This window comes from Melanerpes formicivorus, unplaced genomic scaffold (genome assembly GCF_026170545.1).
Source record: "Melanerpes formicivorus ecotype bairdi unplaced genomic scaffold, bMelFor1.0.p_v2 SCAF_16, whole genome shotgun sequence".
NCBI lineage: Eukaryota > Metazoa > Chordata > Aves > Piciformes > Picidae > Melanerpes > Melanerpes formicivorus.
The window spans coordinates 12904726-12929419 of record NW_027142368.1 but is presented as its reverse complement, the minus strand read 5'-3'; the positions used below and the strand labels follow the sequence as shown (position 1 = coordinate 12929419).

The window sequence follows — 24694 nt, the reverse complement described above, 5'->3', positions numbered from 1 at the left end:
TCCTCCTTTGCCAGCCCTGAGCTGGAGAAAACAGTTATCTCCTGGCTGTGCTGTCCTACATACAGCCCAGGCATGAGGGGTGGCCCTGCAGGAGATGCAACCCATGCTTAGAGACCCAACACCCCAAAAGTGTTCACACACAGTTAGAGCCTTGGGGCATGTTCTCCATCTGAGCTCCTGCCTCCAAGGGCTCTGAGGGACCTGCTCTGGCTGCAGATGTCCCTGCTCATAGCAAGGGGGTTGATCTAGATGAGCTTTAAAGGACCTTCCAACCCAAACCATTGCATGATTCTATGATACAAAGCCCCTGGAGCTAATGGTTTCATTGTCCCATCTTTCTTTCACAGTGGCAGCATGGGCAGAGCTGATGGAGCTTCCAAGCTGAGTGCAAAGGACCTGTATGGTGAGTCCTGCCCACTAACACATCTGAGGTTTCCTAAGCAAAGGCATCTCTGGAGATCTGCACATGGCTGTTGGGCAGTTTTAGGCTGGAACCCAGCCAAAGCCACATAAATCCAAACCTCCAGACACAACAGGCTGGCCTGACATGTCAGCAGGAACACACCTTACCTCAGTGCCACCTCCTCCCAGGGCTGGGGCCAGCTGTGGGGCCAGCTGTGAGGCCAGCACAAGCTGAGCAGAACACTGCTTCCCCTCAGCTCCACCAGCCCCCAGGTCCTCTCCAGTTATGTTGGCAAGATAACCTGATAAAGGACCTAACAAAAGCAGGACTGTCCTCAGCAGGTTAATGATTATCTCCTTCTAACTACCCAGTGAACCCTGGCAGCTCCACTGCTCTTTGGCTGGCTGGAAGCAGAGGGAGTTGGTAGGATGTGTGCTTGTGCAGAACCTGAGCTGCTGCTTATGAAGCACCCCAGCTCCAGAGGAGCCAGTGAATCACAGATTTGGTAGGGCTGGAAGGGACCTCAAGGCACAGCCAGTTCCAACCCCCCTGCCATGGGCAGGGACACCTCACACTACAGCAGGTTGCTCACAGCCACATCCAGCCTGGCTGCAAACACCTCCAGGGATGAGGCTTCCACCCTCCAGGGATGAGGCTTCCACTCTCCAGGGATGGGGCTTCTACAAACTGCTGGGTGAAGAGAACACAAAGGTGTCAACACCACTCACTCCTGATCTCAGCAGCACTCTGAACATATCCCAGCTGAAGGCTTGGCCTCTGGGGTGGGCACAGAGTCATGTGAGAAGTCACCAACCTCAGTGGAGATCCTGCTGGAGTTGGAGGTGTCCCTGCTAACTGCTGGGGGGCTGCAGAAGATGACCTCGAGGGTCCCTTCCAACCTGATGCATTCTATGACCAGCAGGTGGGGGTTGTCTGGTGGAACACTAGCAGCTTGGGGGGGGTCTGACCCTGCCAAGTCTCCAACCTGAGAGCTGTTGATTGGCCTGGTTGGTGCTTTCATTGGGTACAACCAAGCTGTGAGTGCTGGGGAACCTGTGCTCCATCACAACTCTCCTTTCACAGCTACAAGGTGGGGAAGGTTTATTTGTCCTTGGGAAGTGATTTTGGTTGCTGAAAGGTTTTGGGCAGAGGTTTCTCAGTGTGGCTTGGAGCTATGTCCCACAAGTGACCTGTCTTGCCTGGAGAGAAGTGGTGGGAGCTGCACTTGGTGGATGAAAAGTGACCTGTCATGCCAGGAGAGAAGTGGTGGGAGCTGCACTTGGTGGATGAGGAGTTAAAGTCATTATTAACTTTGCTGAGGAAGTCAACCATGGGAACAAAGTGAGAACAGAAATTGGTGTTACCAGCCAGGACTACCTGTGGTTTGGATGCTGCATGCTGGGCAAGTGCCAAGTGGGGCTCTGAACCTTGACAGCCACTTTGTCTAGAGATGAAAAGCCACATGATGATCAGTGTTTATAGGACCACAAGCTGTTTGACTTGGGGCTGGTACTCATTTTATAGAATCATAGGATTGTTTGGGTTGGAAAAGACCTCTAAGCTCATGGAGTTCAACCTTCAGCCCAACCCCACCATGGCCATCAAACCATGTCCCCAGGTGCCATAGCCACACATTTGTTGAACACCTCCAGGGGTGGGGACTCCACTACCTCCCTGGGCAGCCCATTCACAAAGCAGCCTGGGAAGCTGGGCTGTTGTTGTTGGACTCAATGAGCTTAAGGTCTTTTCCAAGCAAAACAATTCCATGATAACCCTAGAAAGAAGCAAGAGGATGAGGGCTGGAAACTGCACGCTCAGAGGTGCTCCTCCCACCTCTGATGGCATCATTGCTCTTGCTGGGCACTGAAAGCTCCAGCAGATCTCACCAGAGGTGGGGGGTGGGAGAATGAAGCCCACAGCTGACAGCTGTGTTGGTTCCATCCCCTAGCAGCATCAGAATCACACCACCAAGGCTGCTGCAACTCAGGGCTCTGAACTGACAGAGTTTTGGGATGGGATCTAACTGTGAGGACAAGGCTGACTTGGTGCCTCAGCATGGCAAGCTCTGCATGGGGCAGCAATGTGCCCTCCTGGCCAGGAAGGCCAATGGGATCCTGGGATGCATTAGGAGTGTGTCCATCAGGCTGAGGGAGGTTCTTCTCCCCTCTGCTCTGCCCTAGTGAGACCTCACCTGGAATACTGCATCCAGTTTGGGGCTCCCCAGTTCAGGAGGGACAGGGATCTACTTGAGAGAGTCCAGCAGAGGGCTACAAGGATGAGGAAGGGACTGCAGCACTGCCTGATGAGGAGAGGCTGAGAGCCCTGGGGCTGTTTGGACTGGAGAAGACTGAGAGGGGATTTAATAAATGTCCATAAATAGCTGAGGGCTGGGGGTCAGGAGGGAGGGGACAGGCTCTGCTCAGCTGCACCCTGGGATAGGACAAGGGGCAATGGATATAAACTCCAGCACAGGAGGTTCCACCTCAATGTGAGGGGAAACTTCTTCACTGTGACGGCCCCAGAGCACTGGAGCAGGCTGCCCAGAGAGGTTGTGGAGTCTCCTGCTCTGGAGCCTTCCAAGCCCCATCTGGATGTGTTCCTGTGTGCCCTGTGCTGGGTTCTATGCTCCTGCCCTGGCAGGGGGGTTGGACTTGATGATCTCTGGAGGTCCCTTCCATCCTGAGATCCTGTGATGGTAAGGAACCACCCCATGATGCCTCCATGCCAAAAGCTGGCAGAGGGAAAGGCTGACAAACTACCTTTAAACCAAACACTGTTTCTCCAACATCTCATTTTCAACACCAAGTTGAAATCTTTTACATTTTTCCTGCCTGGGCACACCCCAAAAGCAAATCTCAACAGGGATGGGACCTTGCTGACCAAATTCCAGCAACCCTTCAATGAGGACTTTAAGTCCATGAACCAAATCCTCCACAGAAGTAAATCAAGCTGCTGGCTGTTTCTCTGCTGTGGCTGAGGGCAGGCTGAGGTCTGTAGTCCTCTGCTACCCACAGCAGCAGCTGTTGGCTGCCTCAGTGCAGTGCTGAACCAGCACATCCACTGGGATTTTCCTAAGCAGAACTTGAGGCCCATCACAGTCACTCCCTGTGCCTTTACCAAAGGGCACTCTGCATGTATGAAACCAACAGGAAAATGTCTGGGTCCCCTTTATGGTCAGATCCCCCCTTGCCCAGCAGAGACTTCTGCTGTGAGCTGGCACTTCGAGGGGTGGAGGGCAGGCAAGAACTGAAACTCCCCTGGGAATGTTTCATAATGAAACAATTGACATCAAGCTGAGCTGCTCCTGACTGTGTGATTGCCTTGCTGCTAAGGGACCTTCAGCACTCACAAGACTTTGCATACTTCCATTTTCCTCCTGCATACTCAGGCTGGTGCTCTTCCTCTTCTACTCTGCTCCAGTCAGGCCACACCTGGAGTCCTGGGTCCAGTTTTGGGTTCCCCAGTTCAAGAGAGCCTGGGAACTGCTGGAGGGAGTCCAGGGCAGGCTCTGGAGATGCTGAGGGGCCTGGAGCAGCTCTGTGAGGAGCAAAGGCTGAGAGCCCTGGGGCTGTGGAGCCTGCAGAAGAGCAGCCCCAGAGGGCAGCTGAGCAATGCTCAGCAAGAGCTAAAGGAGCTGTGGGGGGCAAGAGGCTGGGGCCAGCCTCTGCTGAGTGGTGCCCAGGGCCAGGCCAAGGGGCAGAGGGCACAAAGTGGCAGGCAGGAGGTTGCCTCTGAAGCTGAGGAGAAAGTTGTTTGGGGTGAGGGTGCTGGAGGCCTGGAGCAGGCTGCCCAGAGAGGTTGTGGAGTGTCCTTGTGTGGAGAGCTTGCAACCCCCCCTGGGCACTGTGCTGCTGGGCAGGGTGCTGTGGGTGCCCTGCTTTAGCAGTGGGGCTTGGACTGGCTGAGCTCCAGAGCTCCCTTCCAAGCCTTATCATGCTGGATTTGGTGAGTCTGCCATTGCTGGCCTAACAGGACAGGAATGCCAACTTCAGGGCCACGATGCTGTCTGAGATGTCCCCATCTCAACAGGGACTTCCTTGCTCTATTAAAGCCACCTCAGGTGAGACCCCAAAGAGTGATACTTAAAAGCATAGTGGTGAGGCTGGGGCAGAGCAGCAGCTGTGCACAGGAAGCCAGCTGGATGACAAAGAGTTATACTGGTGGGGAATCTGCTCTGAGGCCTTGAAGGACAGGGTGACAATAACAGAGCCACATAGGATGAGAGAGGATACAGGCTGGTGGCTGGCCAGGCAGTGGGACAGGCTGCCAGGGGAGGTGGTGGAGGCACCATCAGTGGAGATGTTCAAGAAATGTGTGGCCATGGCACTTGGGGACATGGTTTGATGGCCATGGTGGTGTTGGGTTGATGGCTGGACTCAGTGATCTTAGAGGTCTTTTTCAACCCAAAGAACTTTGTTGCTGTCTACAACTACCTGAAGGGAGGTTGTAGCTAGGTGGGGGTTGGTCTCTTCTCTCAGGCAACCAGCACCAGAACAAGAGGACACAGTCTCAAGCTGTGCCAGGGGAGGTTTAGGCTGGAGGTGAGGAAGTTCTTCAAAGAAAGAGAGATTGACCATTGGGATGTGCTGCCCAGGGAGGTGGTGGAGTCCCCATCCCTGGAGGTGTTTAGGAAGAGCCTGGATGAGGCACTTGGTGCCATGGTTGAGTTGATTAGTTGGTGTTGGGTGATGGGTTGGCCTCAATGATCTCAAAGGTCTTTTCCAACCTGGTTAATTGTGTATTCTGTGATTCTATGGTGGCAGAGGGGAAGGTGACTGCCCTGGTGTCAGCCTTGGCCTCCTGTAATTGCCTTGATCCCCAAGCACACAGCACACTGCACACCACCACCTCTCCTTCCCTGTGCTGAGCACAAACAGATGCAGAGAGACAGCCAAAGGCACCAGGGAATTATGCACAGAAATTGCCTCAAAGCTCTGAGATGTCTCACCCTGGCTCTACCCCCACCAGAGGTGATCAGAGCTGGAAACACCTTCTAGGTGCCCAGCTGTCCCCAGAGGAGTTTCCTGGTTGTCACAGCCACAGATACTCATCCTTTCCCCCTCCTTTCCCCATCACATCTGCTCTACTCCAGGCTCTGGAAGGGTTTGTGGCTGCCTGGAGGGAGCCAGCCCCAGCTTGGCTGGCAGCAGGGCCATGGCTGGCACCTATCAAGTTGCCACCTTAGCCACCACACAGCCCCAGCTGGATTAATGTTAATGCAGACCATAAATAAATCAAGCTGCTTCTCCTCTTACTGGTGTCTGCTCTGAGCCCAGGTGAAAGACTGGGGGTGGGGGCAAAGCCAGTGTGGCTCCAGCAGAAGTCAAGGGAAGGGCTGGAAGGAAGCATTTCTGCTGAGTGCTTCCCACAGGGGGTGCCTGATAGAATCAGAAGTGTTTAGGTCCAACTTCAACCCAGCACCACCAAGGCCACTAAACCATGTCCCCAGGTGCCATGGCCACACATTCCTTGAACACCTGCAGGGATGGGGACTCCACCACCTCCCTGGGCAGCCTGTGCCAACCCCTGACCACTCTTGCAGCAAAGAGATTGTTCCTAATGTCCAACCTAAACCTCCCCTGGCACAATTTGAGATCATTTCCTCTTGTTCTATCACCTGATACTAGGGAGAAGAGACCAGCCCCCACCTGGCTGCAGCCTCCTTTCAGGGAGTTGCAGAGAGCAATGAGCTCTCCCCTCAGCCTCTTTTTCTCCAGGCTCAACAACTGCAGCTCCCTCAGCTGCTCCTCCCCAGCCCTGTTCTCCAGACCCTTCCCCAGCTTGGTTGCCCTGCTCTGGACCTGTTCCAACCCCTCAATGTCCTGCTTGGAGGAAGGGGCCCAAAACTGAGCCCAGGATTCCAGGTGTGACCTCACCAGTGCCAAGTACCCTGTCTCTGGTGACACCCAAGGATAAACATCCCAGAGCTGTGAGATGACAACCTGGGCAGGAGAGCAGTGCTTATCTCACCAAACCTGTGAGACCAAGGCAGCTGGCTCCAGCCTGCCCACCCCATAGCCTTGATGCACTCATTGCTGGGAAAGACCCAAACTTTGGGGGATGGAAAAGGGCTTTTGGAGCAAGAGGAGCTGCCTGTAGCATGAGCTAGGCTGGAGAGTTGGTGCTGAGCAGCCTGAGGAGGGTTCACTTGACACTGCAGCCCCTTGTAACCCAAGACAGCCTTGGCTGCTGTAACAGGACACTGGCACCAACACAACAAGAGCTGTGCCTGCCTGGCCTGGCCCTGGTGTCATCTGCCTGGGGAGCTGTGGGGAGAGGAGGCTCCACCAGCAGAGGCTTGTCCTTCCTGGGCAGGATATCCAATGGTGAAGCAGTAAATCTTAGAAGGGTTTGGGTTTGAAGGGGCCTTAAAGATACCTAGTCCCAACCCCCTGCCATGGGCAGGGACACCTCCCACCAGCCCAGCTTGCTCAAGGCCTCATCCAACCTGGCCTTGAACACCCCCACAGAGAGGGCATCCACAGCCTCCCTGGGCAGCCTCTTCCAGTGCCTCACCACCCTCACTGGAAAGAATTTCTTCCTTATCTCCACTCTCAGTGTCCCCTCTTCTAGCCCAAAGCCATCAGCCCTCATCCTGGTACTACAAGCCTTGTAAAAATCCCCTCCCCAGCCCTTTTGTAGGCTTCCTTTAGGTACCAGAAGGTCTCCCCTTCAGCCTTCTTTTCTCCAGGCTGAACAAACCCCAGGTCCCCTCTCACATGACTTGTGCTCCAGACCCTTCACCAGCTGCATTGCAGTGCTGCTTAGAGAACAGAACAGCCCTGGGTGCTTCAGCCCAGTGCAAGGGGATACCAACAGGCAGCTGAAGTGCTCCAGAAGTAGTGAGGGGTGAATCAGGGCAACTGCTCCATGTCCTGTTGCTCTTTGGTCCCCCAGCCCACCACAAGAGAGCTCTGGGCAGTGCTGAGCTGAGGGCTCAGTCAGAGCAGTTCCTGAGACATTCCCTCCCTGAATGGTTCCTTTGTCCTCCCCCACTGCTCCCTCGGGGCCATTTCAGCTCCTTTCTTCAGGTCCCCTTTCCCACCTGAGACTCCAGCTTCAGGTTACCCCAGCTCCCCTCTGGTGCTGCCACCTGGGTGACCCTTTGATTCAAAGCCTCAGACATTTAATACAGGCCTCCAGCACCCTCACAACAAACAACTTTCTCCTCAGCCTCAGAGGCAACCTCCTGCCTGCCACTTTGTGCCCTCTGCCCCTTGGCCTGGCCCTGGCCACCACTCAGCAGAGGCTGACCCCAGTCTCTTGCCCCCCACAGCTCCTTTAGCTCTTGCTGAGCATTGCTCAGCTGCCCTCTGGGGCTGCTCTTCTGCAGGCTCCACAGCCCCAGGGCTCTCAGCCTTTGCTCCTCACAGAGCTGCTCCAGGCCCCTCAGCACCTTCAGAGCCTGCCCTGGAAATCTCTCCAGCAGTTCCCAGGCTCTCATGAACTGGGCAGCCCAGAACTGGATCCAGTGCTCCAGATCTGGCCTCAGTAGAGCAGAGTAGAGGGGGAGGAGAACATCCCTTGACCTGCTGGCTACTATTCTTCATGCACCCCAGGATGCTACTGGCATGTTTGGCCACAAGAGCCTCTCAGTATCTTTGAAGCCTCCACTGGACTCTCTCCAGTAGTTCTCTGTCTCTCCTGACTAGAACTGGGCTGTTGGATATGGTCAAGTACCTTGGGAGCAAACCCTATCTTAGCAGCTCCTGCTGAGGCTGCTGGCACAAAGAGGCAGAGTTTCCTCCTCCCCTCAGGCTTTGCACAGCCCAGGAGGTGGCTCAGGTTTGTGTTTGCTCTTCAAGAGTGGGTTGTGTCTTCAGCTAATAAACCAGGAATGTGAGCACTTGGGGAGGCAAATATTGAGCTGTGCAGAGGAGGAATCCAGCCTCCTGACACCTACCAGCCAGCTGCCCACATGCCACCAGTAACACAGCTGCCTGCCTGCCTGCTGCCACAGGCCATTCATCCCCGGGGCAGTCCCCAGCCTCAAGGAGAGCTTTCTCAGGCACTCCAAGAGCTTCCAGAGCACCCACTAATGTGCCAGCCATCAGCTACAGCCTGGGCAAAGATTCCCTGCAGCTGACACAGACAAGCTCTGGCAGCTCAGAAAGTACCCTGGTGCTACCAGGACAACCAGGGAGCTTGATGCTTCACAAGAAGGTGCAAAGGTGCTTCCAAAGTGGAGCTTTCCCTATGCCAGTGTCATGGGCTCAGTGACAACCAGCTGTGGGGATCCCAGAACGGGAAGCCTCTGCAGCAGCAGAAACAAGGGATAGATCTGAAGATGCTGTACTCCTGTACTGGGCACTGGTGAGGCTGTACCTGGGATACCAAGCTCAGTTTGGGGATACTCCAAGGACACTGAGAGGCTGGAGCAGGTCCAGAGAAGGGCAACCAAGCTGGGGAAGGGTCTGGAGAACAGGTCTGGGGAGGAGCAGCTGAGGGAGCTGGGGGTGTTGAGCCTGGAGAAAAGGAGGCTGAGGGGAGAGCTTCTGGCTCTCTGCAGCTCCCTGCAAGGAGGCTGGAGCCAGGTGGAGGTTGGGTTCTTCTGCCAAGGGACAAATGTCAGGACAAGAGGAAATGGCCTCAAATTGCCCCAGGGGAGGTTTAGATTGGACATGAGCAATAATTTCACCCCAAAAGGGTTGTCAAGGCCTTGCTCAGGCTGCCCAGGGCAGTAGTGGAGTCATCTCTGTAGGGGTTTCGGAGCTGTGGTGCTCAGGCCATGGTTTAGTGGTGTCCTGGCAGTGCTGGGTGAAGGGTTGGACTCCATGGTCTCTTCCAACCTAAATGATGACTCTGATTCTGTGCCTCCCTGTTGGGAGCTCATACACAGCAGGTCTGTCCAGTGCCTCAAACCCCACAGAAGCTGGAGCTTCCTCCCACTTGGTGAGGAAGCCAGAACCTGTCAGATCAGCAGAGCTACTGCAGATGCGTGGGGGGAACGCCAGATCAGATCTGGCCCCGTGCTCAGGTCCTGGGAATGGCTGCTGGTGTTCCAGCAGGGCTGCTCCAGAGCACAGGCTTGGCTCATTTACATCATCTCCATTAGCATCCAGAGGCATCTGCTGCTCTGGAGGGTCGTGTCTGGGCCTGTTGGTTTGGCAGAGCCCAGCTCCTGCTGCGCTGGGAGGCTACTGCAAGCAGCATGTGCCCTGCCAGATAACACAGAGATAACAGCAAGGGCTGGCAAGCTCCAGAAGCTGGTGGGATTGTCAGCCCCAGCTGAGTGGTTGGATTTGATGATCTCAAAAGGTCTCTTCCAACCTCAACAGTTCCAGGACTTCATTAGGCAGTTCTGGTGGGCCTGGAGGCCAGGGAAATAAAGGAGATATCCTTGGTGTGGTAGTGCTGATGAAAGCAAAGCTGATGAACCTGGGGGCTCCTCACAGAGTGCCTCGCATCCAGCTTGTCCATCCCCCACATTTTCTGCTCTGGGGAGGATCAGGGAGGATCCTGTGTGATCCAACTGGCTCATTAATCAGAGGAGGGTGTGCATGGAGGGCAGGCTGGCTCATCCCCCACCCAGCTCTGAGGCCACTGGTTTTGTGCGGCAGAGGCATGTTTGCACCACAGCTGACTTTGGTCCTGCTGTATGGCAGGAGCAGCAGTGAGGTTTTGTTTAGAGCAGTTTAGGAGATAAATGGGTGGGAAAAGTCTTGGGATTGAGCTTTGGGATCCCTCCTGTAGCAGCCTGTAAGCCCAGTGTGTAGCACCACAGATGCTCCCCTGCCAGCAGCAGGAAAGAAGGGCTCAAACTGCCCCCAAGTAGAGAGTGTCAAGGGCTCAAATTGCCTTCAAACACCACAACATGCTGTCAAAGACTCAAATCCTCCCGAAGAAAAACCAGACACCTGTTGTGTCATGGCAGTGCTGAGGCTGTTTGGCCCTCACTGACATAGGATCACAGAATTGTTAGGGGTTGTTTGGGTTGGAAAAGTCCTCTAAGATCATCAACCCAGCACCACCATGGCCACTAACCCACCTCCCTAAGTGCCATGTCCACACTCTTCTTGAACATCTCCTCCAGGGATGGTGACTCCAGCACCTCCTTGAGCAGCCTGATCCAATCCCTGACCACTCTTGCAGTGAAGAAATTAGAATCAGAGAATCAATAAGGTTGGAAGAGACCTCAAGGATCATCAAGTCCAACCTGTCACCCAACACCTCCTGACTACTCAACCATGGCACCAAGTGCCACATCCAATGCCCTCTTGAACACATCCAGGGATGGGGACTCCACCACCTCCCTGGGCAGCACATCCCAATGGCTAACAACTCTCTCTGTGAAGAACTTCCTCCTCACCTCCAGCCTAAACTTCCCCTGGTGCAGCATTAGAGTTCCTCATGTCCAACCTCAACTTCCCCTGGCACAATTTCAGGCCATTTTCTCTCATTCTGTCACCTAGGGAGAAGAGACCAACCCCCACCTCCTTGCAGGAGGTCTCTCCTTTTCAGGAGGTCTCCCCTCAGCCTGCTCTGTACTGGGGATGATCTGCCCCTGGTTTAGCAGAGGCTGTGCCCAGAGAAGCGAGCCCACTTCTGCCCTCCCTCGCTCTGCTCTCTGTCCCTAGAGATTCCAACCAAGTTCCTTCAGCTCTAAGCTTATCCCAGCAAGCAGAGTTTATCCCACTGGCTGATCTCCTGTGCACACAATCCATGGGGCTGCAGGGAGTGTTCAGTCACTCCTAAGTCCCTGCAGGAGAGGGTGTTGCACGGGCACAGGGACGGAACTTGGCACCGCCGCTGTGGTGCGGCCTCCTGGGCCACGCTGATAACGCTGTCCCTCCAGGATGTGCATCGATCCTGCTCCTTCCCCCTTGCATCACTCCTTCACCCTTTTCACTCACAGCATTATAGAATTGTTTGGGTTGGAAAAGTCCTCTGAGATCATCAAGTCCAACCCTCAACCTAGCACCACCGAGGCCATCAAACCACCCAAGTGCCGTGGCCACGCGTTCCTCGAGCACCTCCAGGCATGGGGACTCCACCACCTCCCTGGGCAGCCTGTGCCAATGCCTGACACAGAGCCAAACAGGATTCTCTCCCCTTCCAGCCAAGATTACATCCTTGTCACTGGGATTTCAGCCCAGCACCATTTTGATCCCGTGGGTGGAATCCATCTTGCTGCCCCTGAGCTTTTTCCATTTCCTCATGCAGCCACTGGTGCCAGTGGGAAACATCATTCCCACAGCACTGTTTATCCATGAGGGATTGGCAATGGATCACATTCTTCAGAGAATGGCTCTTCAGTTCCCCCCCAAATCTGGGTAGGAGGCAAGATTAAAGCTGGCTGGCCAGGAAAGGACCAAACAACTCAAGTGAATTCAGTTAAAGAACCATTTAGAGGGTGGTTTTATTCCTGGAAGGGGCATCTGAGGGCTCACTGGGCTCAATCTAGAGGCAGAAAGGAGTCCCCATCCCTGGAGGGGTTTCAAAGCCATGGAGATGTGGTGCTGAGGGCTATGGTTTAGTGGTGACCTGGCAGTGCTGGGTTAAAGGCTGTCACAGGGCTGTGCTCCAGACCCCTCCCCAGCTTTGCTGCCCTTCTCTGGACACCTTCCAGCAGCTCAACATCTTTCCTAAACTGAGGAGCCCAGAACTGGACACAGGACTCAAGGTGTGGCCTAACCAGTGCTGAGCACAGGAGCAGAATGACCTCCCTGCTCCTGCTGGCCACACTGTTCCTGATGCAGGCCAGGATGCCTTCCAGGGCAGGGTCACCCAGAGTAAATCACTCAGGAACATGTCCAGGTGGGTCTTGATATTCTTGTGATGCTTATTCATCACAGGGGCATTATGCAAAGCCTCCACCTCCCAGAGCCAGGCTCTGGGTTGGATAACACCTTAGTGAGCTCAGGTCTTCTCTGTTGCAAGGGGCTGTGGAAATGCAAAGTGTCCTACAGGAGAGGTGTCAGATAGACCAGGAGGAAATGAGCTCCTGCTGCTAACTGCCAGCAGTCACTCATGCAAAATTCAGCAGGCAGAGGACAGGGCTGAGCAGAAGGGCAGAGGGGGAGCTGCCCAGAACAAGCAACCTGGCTTCTGAAGTCTTTACTGGTCAAGGGAGTTCATCTGTCCTCCATAAAGCATCTCCTTTGGTCCCTAAAAGTCAAACAGCCACAGATATCTCTCTGCAGGCATAGAATGGAACCATTCAGGTGGGAGAAGCCCTCTAAGATCATTGAGTCCAACCATCAACCCAGCACTACCATGGCCACTGAACCATGGCCCCAGGTTTCTTGAACACCTCCAGGGATGGGGACTCCATCATCTCTCTGGGCAGCCTGTTCTAGTGCCTGAGAACACTTTCTGGGAAGAAACTGTTTCTAATCTCCAACCAACCCTTTCCTCTCATTCTGTCCCCTGACACTAAGAAGAGCCTGACCCTTACCTCACTCCAACCTCCTTGCAGGGAGCTGCAGAGAGCCAGAAGGTCTCCCCTCAGATCCTCACCTCACTCCAACCTCCTTGCACGGAGCTGCAGAGAGCCAGAAGGTCTCCCCTCAGATCCTCACCTCACTCCAACCTCCTTGCAGGGAGTTGCAGAGAGCTAGGTCTCCCCTCAGATCCTCACCTCACTCCAACCTCCTTGCAGGGAATTGCAGAGAGCCAGAGGGTCTCTCCTCAGATCCTCACCTCACTCCAACCTCCTTCCAGGGAGTTGCAGAGAGCCAGAAGGCCTCCCCACAGATCCTCACCTCACTCCAACCTCCTTGCAGGGAGCTGCAGAGAGCCAGAAGCTCTCCTCTCAGCCTCCTTTTCTCCAGGCTCAACAGCCCCAGCTCCCTCAGCTGCTCCTCCCCACTGTTCTCCAGACCTTTGCCCAGCTTCGTTGCCCTTCTCTGGACCCACTCCAGCCCTTCAGTGTCCTTTTTGGAGTGAGAGGCCACTTCTTAACTTCTTCCCATGTTTAAATCAAAACTGCATGCTAGAAGAGGAGGAGCTTTTGGTGTTCTGGCACCTTGCTGTCCCCAGAAAGCCTGGATGTTCCCAGGCTGCCTGATTTTATTTGCAGATGCCAAGAGGGAAACACAAAAATAAAGAGTTTCCATGGGTGTGGAGGCCAGGTAGGAGCCAAGGAGAGAGGAAGGATTGCAGAGGGAACAAGCAGAGACTTTAATGAAAGGGAACATGCAGAAATGCTCCCATTCCTCACCCTGGGCACACTTTCATGGCATCCTGAGACAGCATAGAAGCAATTTGTTCTACTTCTGCAGCTCCTGAAGACAATGCAGACATGTCCCCAGTGAGAATCAACAAGAGGGAGGGAGAACATCTGCATCTTCTCCCTGCCTGGAGCTTGCTTCTGCCTGGCTGAAAATGCCTAACGGGGCCTTTGCTCCCCTCTGAGTGAGCTTATTGCCAAGTGCAGGGGATGGGAAGTGGGGATGTGCAGATCCCTGAGGTTCTAACAGGCCCCAAAAATTCTCAAGAGCCCCTCTGAACACTTCCTCAGAGATGCATCTGAGATCTCCCCTGACCATGACAAATGCAGCTCCCTCCAGCTTGGAGGATGGGGCAAAAGCATGGGAGGGGACCTCAGAAAGTTTGTAGGCAACCAGCTGCAGACCTAACCATTACTCCAGCTGCTACCAGAAAAGCCAGCCTGGTTCCACCCCACCAGAAAAGCCTACCTACAGCCTGGTAGGCTGTTGTCCCACCAGAAACACAGATCTATGCCAGCCTCCCTGTGGAAGGCCTGTCCCCCTGCTTTATCTCCCCATCCTTGGGGACCACCAGCTTCTGACAAGGCTCTGTACCCTTCCTTGCAGATCTTAGAGAAGTTTGCCTGACCTCATGTAAAAACTCTTTGTTCCCAGACCCACAGCTTCTAAAGAGGAGGGGATGGGAAGGCTTATCCAGCTTTGTCTCCATCCCACACAGACTTGGTATGCCCTGCCCTATCTCCCCATCTTTGGGGACTACCAGCTCCTGGCATGGCTCTGCACCCTTCCTTTCAAGTCTGCAAACACTTCTCTGTCCAAATGTAAAAACCTCTTTGTTCCCAGACCCACCACTTCATCCCTTCCCACTCCCTTCTGGGGCAAAAAGAAGAAAGGAGGGGATGGGATCTCTTATCATCCAGCTTTGGTCTCCATCCCACACAGACTGTGCTCTCATTTCTCTTTACATGAGAATTGCTTGGTGAGGAAATTGAGGTTACTGAGAGAGAAAAAAGGCAAGGAAAAAGTTGCTCCTGTCAGCCCCAGCTCCCTGTGGTGTGTGTTGCCATGTGCCCTCTTCCAGCCCTTGCCCCACATTCCAAGTAGGGCAGGTTGCAACTCAAACAGCCTGCCGAGAGACACCGCTGCGGAGCCCTCGGCGCCAGCCCCGGCTGGAGGGGAGGCTCTGCTGAAATATTCATTCATTCATTCACTCAAGGGCACTCCAGAAGCTAATTGCTGAGCTGTGAGGGAGGCCTGAGGGCTTTCCCCTCAAGCTGTCCTTGCTCCCATGTCAGAGCTGGTGGGGTGAAAGGCTGTCCTGCCAAGCTGGAGACACAGCTCAGACTTGAAGAGTGCTTGAGAAGTGTTACAGAGCATCAGAGACCAGCTTGAGGTCAGCTCCTGTCAACCCTTGTCAGGCTCAGAGGGAAATCACAGGATGGTTTGGCTTGGAAGAGACCTTGAAGTTCATCTGCTTTCAAACCCCCTGCCATGGGCAGGGACACTTCATACTAGACCAGGTTGCTCAAAGCCTCATCCAATCCTGGTCTTAAACACTTCCAGGGATGAGGTGTCCACAACTTCTCTGGGTAACCTCTTCCAGTGTCTCACCACCCTCACAGTAAAGAACTTCTTCCTAGTGTCCACTCTAAATCTACCCTGCTCTGGTTTCAAACCACCACCTCTCATCCTATCACTACAAGCCTTTGTATAAAGTCCCTCCCTGGCTCTCCTGTAGTCCCTTCAGGTACTGGAAGGCCACTAAAAGGTCTTCCTGGAGCCTTCTCTTCTCCAGGCTGAGACCAGACCCAGCTCCCTCAGCCTCTCTTCATAGGAGAGGTGCTGCAGCCTTCTCATCATCTTTGTGACCCTCCTCTGGACCCTCTCCCACAGACCCATGTCCTCCACAGCTGGAATCAGTACTCCAGGTAGGGTCTCACAAGAGCAGAGCAGAGGAGCAGAATCACAGAATCAACCAGCAGTGTCTCTCTCCACACGTCCTTGGGCTGTCTTTGCATGCTCTCCATGCTCCTGCAGCCACAGTCAGGTTTGCAAACACCACCCAGCCCTGCCCCTTCAAGGGAGGTACCAAGAGGAGCTCAATTTTAAACCTCTTCTCTGCTGGCCAAGGAGAAAGGTGAAAGCCTCAAGATAAATCTCGAGGGGAAGCAGAACTTCAAGCCAGGGCTTGTTCTGGAGGGACACCTGCTGGCAATGCCACCAAGCCTGAGCTGAGCTCAGGACTCATCTTACAGAATCAGAGCATTGTTTGGGCTGGAAAAGACCTCTAAGATCATCGAGTTCAACCTTCAACCTCAGTTTTTCAGCACATCCTCCCTCCCCCTTCCCCCAGCTCTCTGATTTTAGGACAGCCAAAGAAACCCCAAACTCCCACGGGGTGTGAGCTAAATTCAAGTAACCTGAAACAGGAGCTTGCCAGGGGTTGGCTGGAAATCCTGTCCTGTTCCAGGCAGGACAAACCTAGGCCTGAAGCTGGATGTTGCATGCAGGGACATGCAGAGCCACGAGGAAGGCCAGCTGCAGAAACCCTCCTGCCTAAAAGATCTTTCAGCTCCTGTCAGCTCTCAGGGAAAGCAGCAGATCCAGGCCAGTTCTCTTTCCTCTGCATGGGATCTCCTAGCAGGAGGCTGAAATACCAGCTCTGCAGGTGAGAACTGAGCACAAGGACACCCCCCAGGACTCAGCCAAAGCTCCAAACTGGTGCTTTGGGGTTTGTTTCCTGCTCTACTCACTGAAGGATGCTCTGTTTGCTACACTTAGTCCTTGCTAGGACCCTCCTGCATGCAAGGCTTCAAGGAGAAGGCATGTCAGAGCTGGCAAATCACCCTCCAGCCACCACTCAGGCTGTAATTCAGTGTCACAGCTTCTCCATCACTCTCAGCAGCTTCAGGGACTGCCACCCATTCCAACCCTGACCCTCATTTCTCCATCCTGTTGCTGCTTGTCCCCAGCTGTTCGTGCAACAAGCTGGCTCAGGCAAGCTCAGGGAAAGGGATGAACAGGAAGTGTGGTCTGCAGTCCTGTGGAGCAGCAACAGTAAAGCTGCTGGAGAACCCCACAGTGGGGGCTGGAAGGGAGCTCTGGGGAACATCTAGTTCAATATCCCTGCCCCAGCAGGGCACCCACAGCACCCTGCCCAGCAGCACAGTGCCCAGGGGGGGTTGCAAGCTCTCCACACAAGGACACTCCACAACCTCTCTGGGCAGCCTGCTCCAGGCCTCCAGCACCCTCACAACAAACAACTTTCTCCTCGGCTTCAGAGGCAACCTCCTGCCTGCCACTTTGGGCCCTCTGCCCCTTGGCCTGGCCCTGGGCACCATTCAGCAGAGTCTGGCCCCAGCCTCTTGCCCCCCACAGCTCCTTTAGCTCTTGCTGAGCATTGCTCAGCTGCCCTCTGGGGCTGCTCTTCTGCAGGCTCCACAGCCCCAGGGCTCTCAGCCTTTCCTCCTCACAGAGATGGTTTCAGTTTAGCTTCTGCTGGTGAAGCTGGTTTCAGATGACCCTGAGCTTGGAGAGTCACTCCTCTGGTATTCAAGCAAAGCATTTACTAGGAGTAATAAAGCACCAATTAACAACCACGGAGTGCTGGCTGGCAGGGCACATTTTCATAGGATTCTATCCAGCAGCCTCATGAACTTCAAGCACTTTTCTTTCCCCCAGCTGCTCTTTACTGTCATTTCCCAGTTACAAAATGCAGGAAGCGATGGAGGTTTGTTGCCTCATAAAAACATTGCACAAGAAACTGAGGTTCTGACTGGTTGGACCTCAAGCCCTACAGCTCTTCCTATGCCTAGGGACAGCCCTTCTCTGCAGCTTGCCAGGAAATGCAAGAAAGGAAACTAAAAGTGGCACAGTAGCTCAGAGGGCATCTTCTGGAGGACAGTTCCAAGGGTTGTCACAGCCCAAAGGAGTGCCTGGTGATTGGGTGCTTCTTTTCTTCTCACCACGTGCATGTCAGAGCTTGTGCCAGCCTTCCCCAGCCCCTCCTCACCTCCCCCAGCCCCTCCTCACCTCCCCAGCCCCTCCTCACCTCCCCAGCCCCTCCTCACCCCCCCCAGCCCCTCCTCGTCTCCCCAGCCCCTCCTCACCTTCCCAGCCCCTCCTCGCCTCCCCAGCCCTCTTCTGACAGCTTCCTTCACCATTTGTTTTCTGGGGCTTTTGTTCAACTTCCTCCACCCACAGTGCTGACCTCCAGGAATCAAGTCATTAAGGGGTACAACCCCACTGTCTGCCTGCACACCTGATGGATGGAATCCCAAAATCCCAGCATGGAGGGGATTGGAAGGGAGCTCTGGAGCTCAGCCAGTCCAACCTTCACTGCTAAAGCAGGGCACCCACAGCACCCTGCCCAGCAGCACAGTGCCCAGGGCAGGTTGCAAGCTCTCCACACAAGGACACTCCACAACCTCTCTGGGCAGCCTGCTCCAGGCCTCCAGCACCCTCACAACAAACAACTTTCTCCTCAGCTTCAGAGGCAACCTCCTGCCTGCCACTTTGGGCCCTCTGCCCTTTGGCCTGGCCCTGGGCACCACTCAGCAGAGTCTGGCCCCAGCCTCTTGCCCCCCACAGCTCCTTTAGCTCTTGCTGAGCATTGCTCAGCTGACCTCTGGGGCTGCTCTTCTGCAGGCTCCACAGCCCCAGGGCTCTCAGCCTCTGCTCCTCACAGAGCTGCTCCAGGCCCCTCAGCACCTTCAGAGCCTCCCCTGGACTCTCTCCAGCAGTTCCCAGGCTCTCTGGAACTGGGGAGCCCAGAACTGGACCTAGAACTCCAGCTGTGGCCTGAGTGGGGCAGAGTAGAGGGGGAGGAGAACCTCCCAAGGATTTCCCAGATCTTTGTTTCAAATTTCCTGTTGTTCCCCACACTCCAGTTGAAGCTATAAGCTCGGTGGCTATGAGAACATCTGTAGCAGCCCTTCACAAGAGCTGCCATTCTCAGCCCCTCATATGAATAGCCCCTACAATGAAGGGTTTTTTTGTTCCTTTTCTTTGCAGAACAAAGGAAGAAATACTCCAACTCCAACATCATCATGCATGAGACTTCACAGTACCATGTACAGGTGAGTGTGCAGTGGAAGGTGAAGGGGCTGAAAGGAAAACATCAGGGGGAGATGTTGATAATGCAACCTTTCCTTTCTCCTGGACCTTCACTAGGCCAAAGAGGAGTTAGGAACCTTCTTACCCTAAGTGGCTCTCTTCACACCCTAAGAGAGAAACATCAAAGCTGCTTGAAACCTTATAGTTCTTCTGCAGAGTTCCCCAATGCCTGGAGATAAATTTGTCTCCTGAGCTTCCCACCCAGCTGGGTCCATTCTTTCCAGCTCCTGGACTGTAGGACACACTTTCAGACTTAGCTATGTGCTGTAGCTTCCCTCTTTGAGCTGTGGGTCAGTGTGGTCCTGCCAGCCTGGCCCTAAGGGCTGAGCCTACACAAGTCCTCTCCATCACACAGAACACACTGCTGGAGCTGGGGTGAACCTGGCTTCCCACCCAATTCCCTCAAGCACTGAAGGGAAGGAAAGTGAAGAGCCTGTAGCAGGTGGAGCACAGGAATCCCTTCATCACAGACCCTTGGAGGAGATAAACCAAAGGACTGTGAGTGCACCACAAGTCCTGTGAGAATTCTCCCAAGACTAACCCCACTCCTTCCTACAAGTCAGAGGTTTCAGGTTGACTGCACCCCTCTCCATCTTCATTCTCTCCTCTCACACATTTCCTGCTCTGTCAGTATCTCCTCTCCTGCCATCTCATTTCTCTGCTGCTCCTCTCCAACTCCTTGCTTTGAAGAGCAGCAGTGGTTCCACCATGGTGTGGCACTGTTTGGAATAGACCTATACCAAAGGCTCCCAAGTTCCTAGCCTCTCCCCATTCTCTTGCTGGGCTACATTTAGGACATGAGGTCAGCAGTTCTGTCATCTAGCTGTGAGGTGTGACACACTTGGGAGGTCACTTTCTCAGGGGCTTGCTGTGGGTCCAGCACTAATGAGCTGCTCAGCTGGCCACTGTGTACCTTTAAGGCCAGGGAATGGAGAAGCTGTTGTCCTCTCTCCCTCCTCACATCTGAAGGAGAGCAGGAGGAGCTGCTGTCCTTATCACCCCATGCTTCAGACCCTTCTTGACCAGCACAGGCAGATGGGTTAAAGGCAAGGTTCCTGTGGTGGTTATTGGAACTCATCTGCCCTAACAACAGAGCCCACAGCAATTATCACCTTTCAGCTCCCCCACAGCTACTGTGGCCTCTCAAGTAATTCAAAACCTCTCCATCACAACAGGCACGAAGCCATATTCATCTCCCAGTGTCACCCAGTTAAAAAACAGAAGCCAGCCTGGCCAGCCTGTAATGCAACACTGGTGCAGGCCACCACAGGAAGGGAAGTGCTCAGCTAGGGGCAGCTGGACCATTACTGGGTGAAAACTGGGCATGGGGAGAGAGCAGAACACTCTGTGAGGTCTGTATTTAGTAGACAGTTTGATACTTAGTAAACCCTCTCCTCTAAGCTGGGGAAGGGTCTGGAGAACAGATCTGGTGAGAGGCAGCTGAGTGACCTGGGGCTGCTTAGTCTGGAGAAAAGGAAGCTGAGAGGAGAGCTTCTGGCTCTCTACAGCTCCCTGAAAGGAGACTGGAGTGAGATGGGGATTGAGCTCTTCTCCCTAGGATCAGGTGAGAGGAAATGGTCTGAAATTGTGCTGGGGGAGGTTTGGGTTGGATATTAGGAACAATTTCTTTCCTGCAAGAGTAGTCAGGCACAGGCTGCCCAGGGAGGTGGTGGAGTCCCCATCCCTGCAGGTGTTCAAGAACCCTGTGGACATGGTACTTGGGGCCATGGTGGTCCTAGGTTGAAGGTTGGACTTGATCTTAAAGGTCTCTTCTAACCCAAACCATTGTATGATTCTATGACTCTCTGGCTGAAGACCCCCTCCCAGCAGAGATCTTAAGGAGACACAAATCCAGGAGCCTGCACAGCTGTTTAAAATGAGATTCAGACTTTCAAAATGCTTGTTTGGCAAGCAGCTTCCAGCAAAGGCCCCCTTCCCAGCACAGAACCCAACTCAGTGACCAGCTGCCCCATGGGTGACCCTGCCAACCATCCCCAGCAGCGACTCCTACCAAATAAAGGCACTGCTGGGAGCAGAGAAGGGACTTTAAACAGTGACATGTACATGACTTCCCCATTAATCATGCCATGTGCCACCCAGCTGTGAGGCTCTGCCTTGAACTTTGACCGAGGCAAACAGGCTTTGAGTGGCAAGGAGTGAGGTGGGAAAAGGTTTCCTCACAAGAGACCTTTAAAACAAGCTCTGAGCTGATCAAAGTTTAAGAGTGGATGGAGTCATGGCTCAAAAGCCTTTGAGCACCTACCTGGATGAAAAGGGTTTCATAGTATCATAGTATCAGTCAGGGTTGGAAGGGACCACAAGGATCATCTAGTTCCAACCCCCCTGCCATGGGCAGGGTTTGGAGGAGATCAAGCAAGGACAGCAGCAAGCTCCTCTTTCTCCCCCAGTATCTAAAGGAAATAAAAATGAGGGAAGAAAAACATTGTCCTGAGCCTGAGCTGGCTCACTCCCCCTCCTTCAGAAAGGAACTTCCTCTTCTGTCCTGATTCACTTACCAGCAAACAACAAAATGAATTTATGAAGACTGTAAACCTGGCAGTTAAAATAATAGAGGAGATAAGATTGTCCCTCACAGAGTATAAACCAGTTCTCATGGCTGCTCAGAGGGTTTCTCACCTCTGCACAGATGATGTTGACTTTGTGAATATCTTCCCAGGCCCTGGTTTACACTTACAGTAACATCCACCCCAGCATGGTTTTCATAGCTGTTTGCAGGGCCAATCTCTGCTCCAATACCTGCCAGGAGCTTTATTTAGACAGTGCCTCACCCAATACCTCTGCTTCATGATCACATCTCACCTTCTGCAGGGTTTCTCCTCCTCTCTGCTCTTTTCAGTGCCTGGGAATTATCCAGCAGTCACTGTGAAAACTAAACCTACAAATTCTAGAATCATTAAGGCTGGAAAAGCCCTCTAAGATCATTGAGCCCAACTATCAACCCAGTACCACCATGACCACAGAAGCACGGCCTGAAGGTCCATGTCTACATGGTTTTTGAACACCTCCAGGGATGGTGACTCCACCACCACCCTGGGCAGCCTTTTCCTTCCTGATTTTTTCCCCTCCTGACCTGTTGTCACCTGAACAGTGGGCTGGCTATGCTGTCAGTGACACAGAAACCAGTCTGGCTGCTCTGCACAGGGATGGCTCCCAGCTTCTCCTGCCCTGCAGTCCCCTCTGCTGGCAGCACCTTCTCCCCATCCACAGAAAGCAGCACTTGCTCTCGTGGGCTGCTGATCCTTGGAGAGAAATGAGTTCCCTGGACTTCTGGCCTTGCCCCACTGCTGGGAGGGGGGCACAGGCACCATTTGGACACAACAGGCATTTGTATCTGTATCTCTGATGAAGAAAGGCTGAGAGAATTGGGGCTTTTTACTCTGGGCAAGAGCAGACTGAGGGGGATCTCATCAATGCTGATCAATACTTCAAGGGTGGGTGTCAGGAGGCTGGGACCAGGCTTTGGTCAGTGGTGCCCAGTGACAGGACAAGGGGTAACAGGCACAAACTTGAAAGTGAGAAGTTCCATCTAAGCATGAGAAGGAACTTCTCTAGTTTAAGGGTGGTAGAGCACTGGGACAGGCTGCCCAGCGAGGTGGTGAAGTCTCCATCTCTGGAGACATTCCAAACCCACCTGGGTGCCATCCCAAGCAACTTGCTCTGGGTGACCCTGCCTTGGCAGGGGGATTGGACTGGATGATCTCCATTCCCACCCCTATCATTCTGTGAGGCTGTGACTCTCTCATGCCTGTGCTCTAAGAACAAAGAGTTCAAGCCTCTGGAGATGTTTTCACCACTAATTCATGGCACACACACACCAGTCAAGCTTTTTCACGTCTTTCCTCCTCCTTTCCTCTCAGCACTTGGCCACCTTCATCATGGACAAGAGCGAGTCCATCGTGACAGTGGACGACGCGATCCGGAAGCTCATCCTGCTCAACTCCAAGGAGAAGATCTGGACGCAGGAGATGCTGCTGCAAGTCAATGACAAGTCCATCCGGCTGCTGGACTGCGAGTCACAGGTACCCAGAGCCCCCTGCAGCTACCCAGGGGCTGAGACATGGGGGACAGCACGGCCCCTTCTCATTCTGCCTGGCAGGGCACTTCTAGGGAGCCCAAAGAAGGGTGAATCCACATCAAAATCCACTCCTGGGAGTGCAGGGGCTGGCTGGCAGGACCTGGGGGTGCTGGCTGACAGGACCTGGGGGTGCTGGCTGACAGCCAGCTGAACGTGAGCCAGCAGTGTGCTCAGGTGGCCAAGAATGGCAGCAGCATCCTGGCCTGGATCAGCAAGTGTGCCCAGCAGATCAAGGAAGCGATCATACCCTTGGGCTGAGCACTGGAGAGGGCAGAAGAAGGGCTGGAAGGAGCACCTGGGGAACTAGAGACTTGTCAGTCTGACCTTGGTGCCAGAGAAGGTCATGGAGCAGGGAGCTTAAAACTAGAGCAGGGGAGGTCTAGTTTGAAACTAGAGCAAGGTAGATTCAGGTTGGACATTAGGAGGAAGTTCTTCTCAATGAGGGTGGTGAGACACTGGAACAGGGTGCCCAGAGATGTGGTTGAGGCCTCATCCCTGGAGACATTAAAGGTCAGGCTTGCTGGGGTCCTAAGCAACCTGCTCTAGCTGGAGATGTCCCTGCTGAGTGCAGGGGGGTTGGACAAGATGACCTTCAAGGCTGCCTTCCAACCTGATGCATTCTGTGATTCTGTGACTTGGAGCAGAAGCAGAGCTCACCTCTGTTTGACACTCCTCTCACTCCCACTGCAGTCCCAAGCCATTGTCCCTCTGCAAACCTTGGCATGCAGAGCCCAGCAAACCACTGCTGAGAAGCACAAGCTCTGCCAGGTGTCTCCTCAGAGAGGAATCCCAGGGGCTCAAACAAGCCCAGTCTTTGTTGGTTCAATCACTTCCCATTTCCTGACTCTTTTCTCTTTCTCTTGCAGGAGGAGCTGGAGGACTTTCCCCTGCCCACAGTCCAGCACTGCCAGACAGTGCTGAACCAGATGCGTTACTCCTCCATCCTCCTCCTGGTGTGCCAGGATTCGGAGCAGCACAAACCTGACATCCACTTCTTCAACTGTGATGAGGTGGAGGTGAGCAGAGCCCCCTATGTTGGTGTGAAACAGGGAGCACAACACACACCAAGCCCCCTGCCAACCCCTTCTGCCTCTGCCTGCTCAGAGCCCTCAACCCTTCCCAAAGCAAAGCCCTTCCAAACATCCCTCTTTTGTCTTTGAGGCGGAGCTGGTTCATGAGGACATCGAAAGTGCCCTGGCAGACCACAAGCATGGGAAGAAGATAAGGCCACAGACACTCAAGTAAGCACTGCAGGGTTTGTGTCAAAAGAAGAAGCCCCAGTTACACCTGGGGCAGTCACACACCGCCCTCAGAGATGGGCCCAGCAGCCTGTGTTCCTTCCCTTGCAGAGCAAACCAAGAAAAGATCAAGCAGAGACAATCTATCCTGCCCCCGCCTCAGGGGCCAGCTCCCATCCCCATCCAGCACGACATGCGAGGCTCAGGGATGAACAGGAACCGGGTGGCACCCCCGACCCAGCACAACCCAGGTACTGCAGTGCTCAGAGAGGCTGTGTGGGGACAGGGAATCGTGAGCCTGGACACCCAGCCCTCCTCAAATGGCACAGTGAAGCTCAGTGGCTTTCCACTGGGTGAAGGAGTAACACAGACACCAAATCCCAGCCTCTTGCCCCCCACAGCTCCTTGAGCTCTTGCTGAGCATTGCTCAGCTGCCCTCTGGGGCTGCTCTTCTGCAGGCTCCACAGCCCCAGGGCTCTCAGCCTTTCCTCCTCACAGAGCTGCTCCAGGCCCCTCAGCATCTTCAGAGCCTCCAATGGACTCTCTCCAGTAGTTCCCAGTCTCTCATGAACTAGGGAGCCCAGAACTGGATCCAGTGCTCCAGATCTGGCCTAACTAGGGCAAGTAGAGGGGGAGGAGAACATCCTTTGATCTGTTGGCTACTCTTCCT

General features: G+C 54.1%; 1 protein-coding gene across 1 annotated transcript in view; it reads left to right on the top strand.

Annotated features, from left to right (window-relative positions):
- EPS8L2 (EPS8 signaling adaptor L2) overlaps positions 1 to 24694 on the top strand; it is a 69605-nt gene that overhangs the window by 22910 nt on the left and 22001 nt on the right. The window contains exons 3-8 of the mRNA XM_068148270.1: positions 348 to 403; positions 18589 to 18653; positions 22569 to 22730; positions 23653 to 23802; positions 23948 to 24027; positions 24136 to 24275. Of these exons, the coding sequence (XP_068004371.1) occupies positions 348 to 403; positions 18589 to 18653; positions 22569 to 22730; positions 23653 to 23802; positions 23948 to 24027; positions 24136 to 24275 (653 nt within the window). The remainder of the gene's footprint in view (positions 1 to 347; positions 404 to 18588; positions 18654 to 22568; positions 22731 to 23652; positions 23803 to 23947; positions 24028 to 24135; positions 24276 to 24694) is intronic.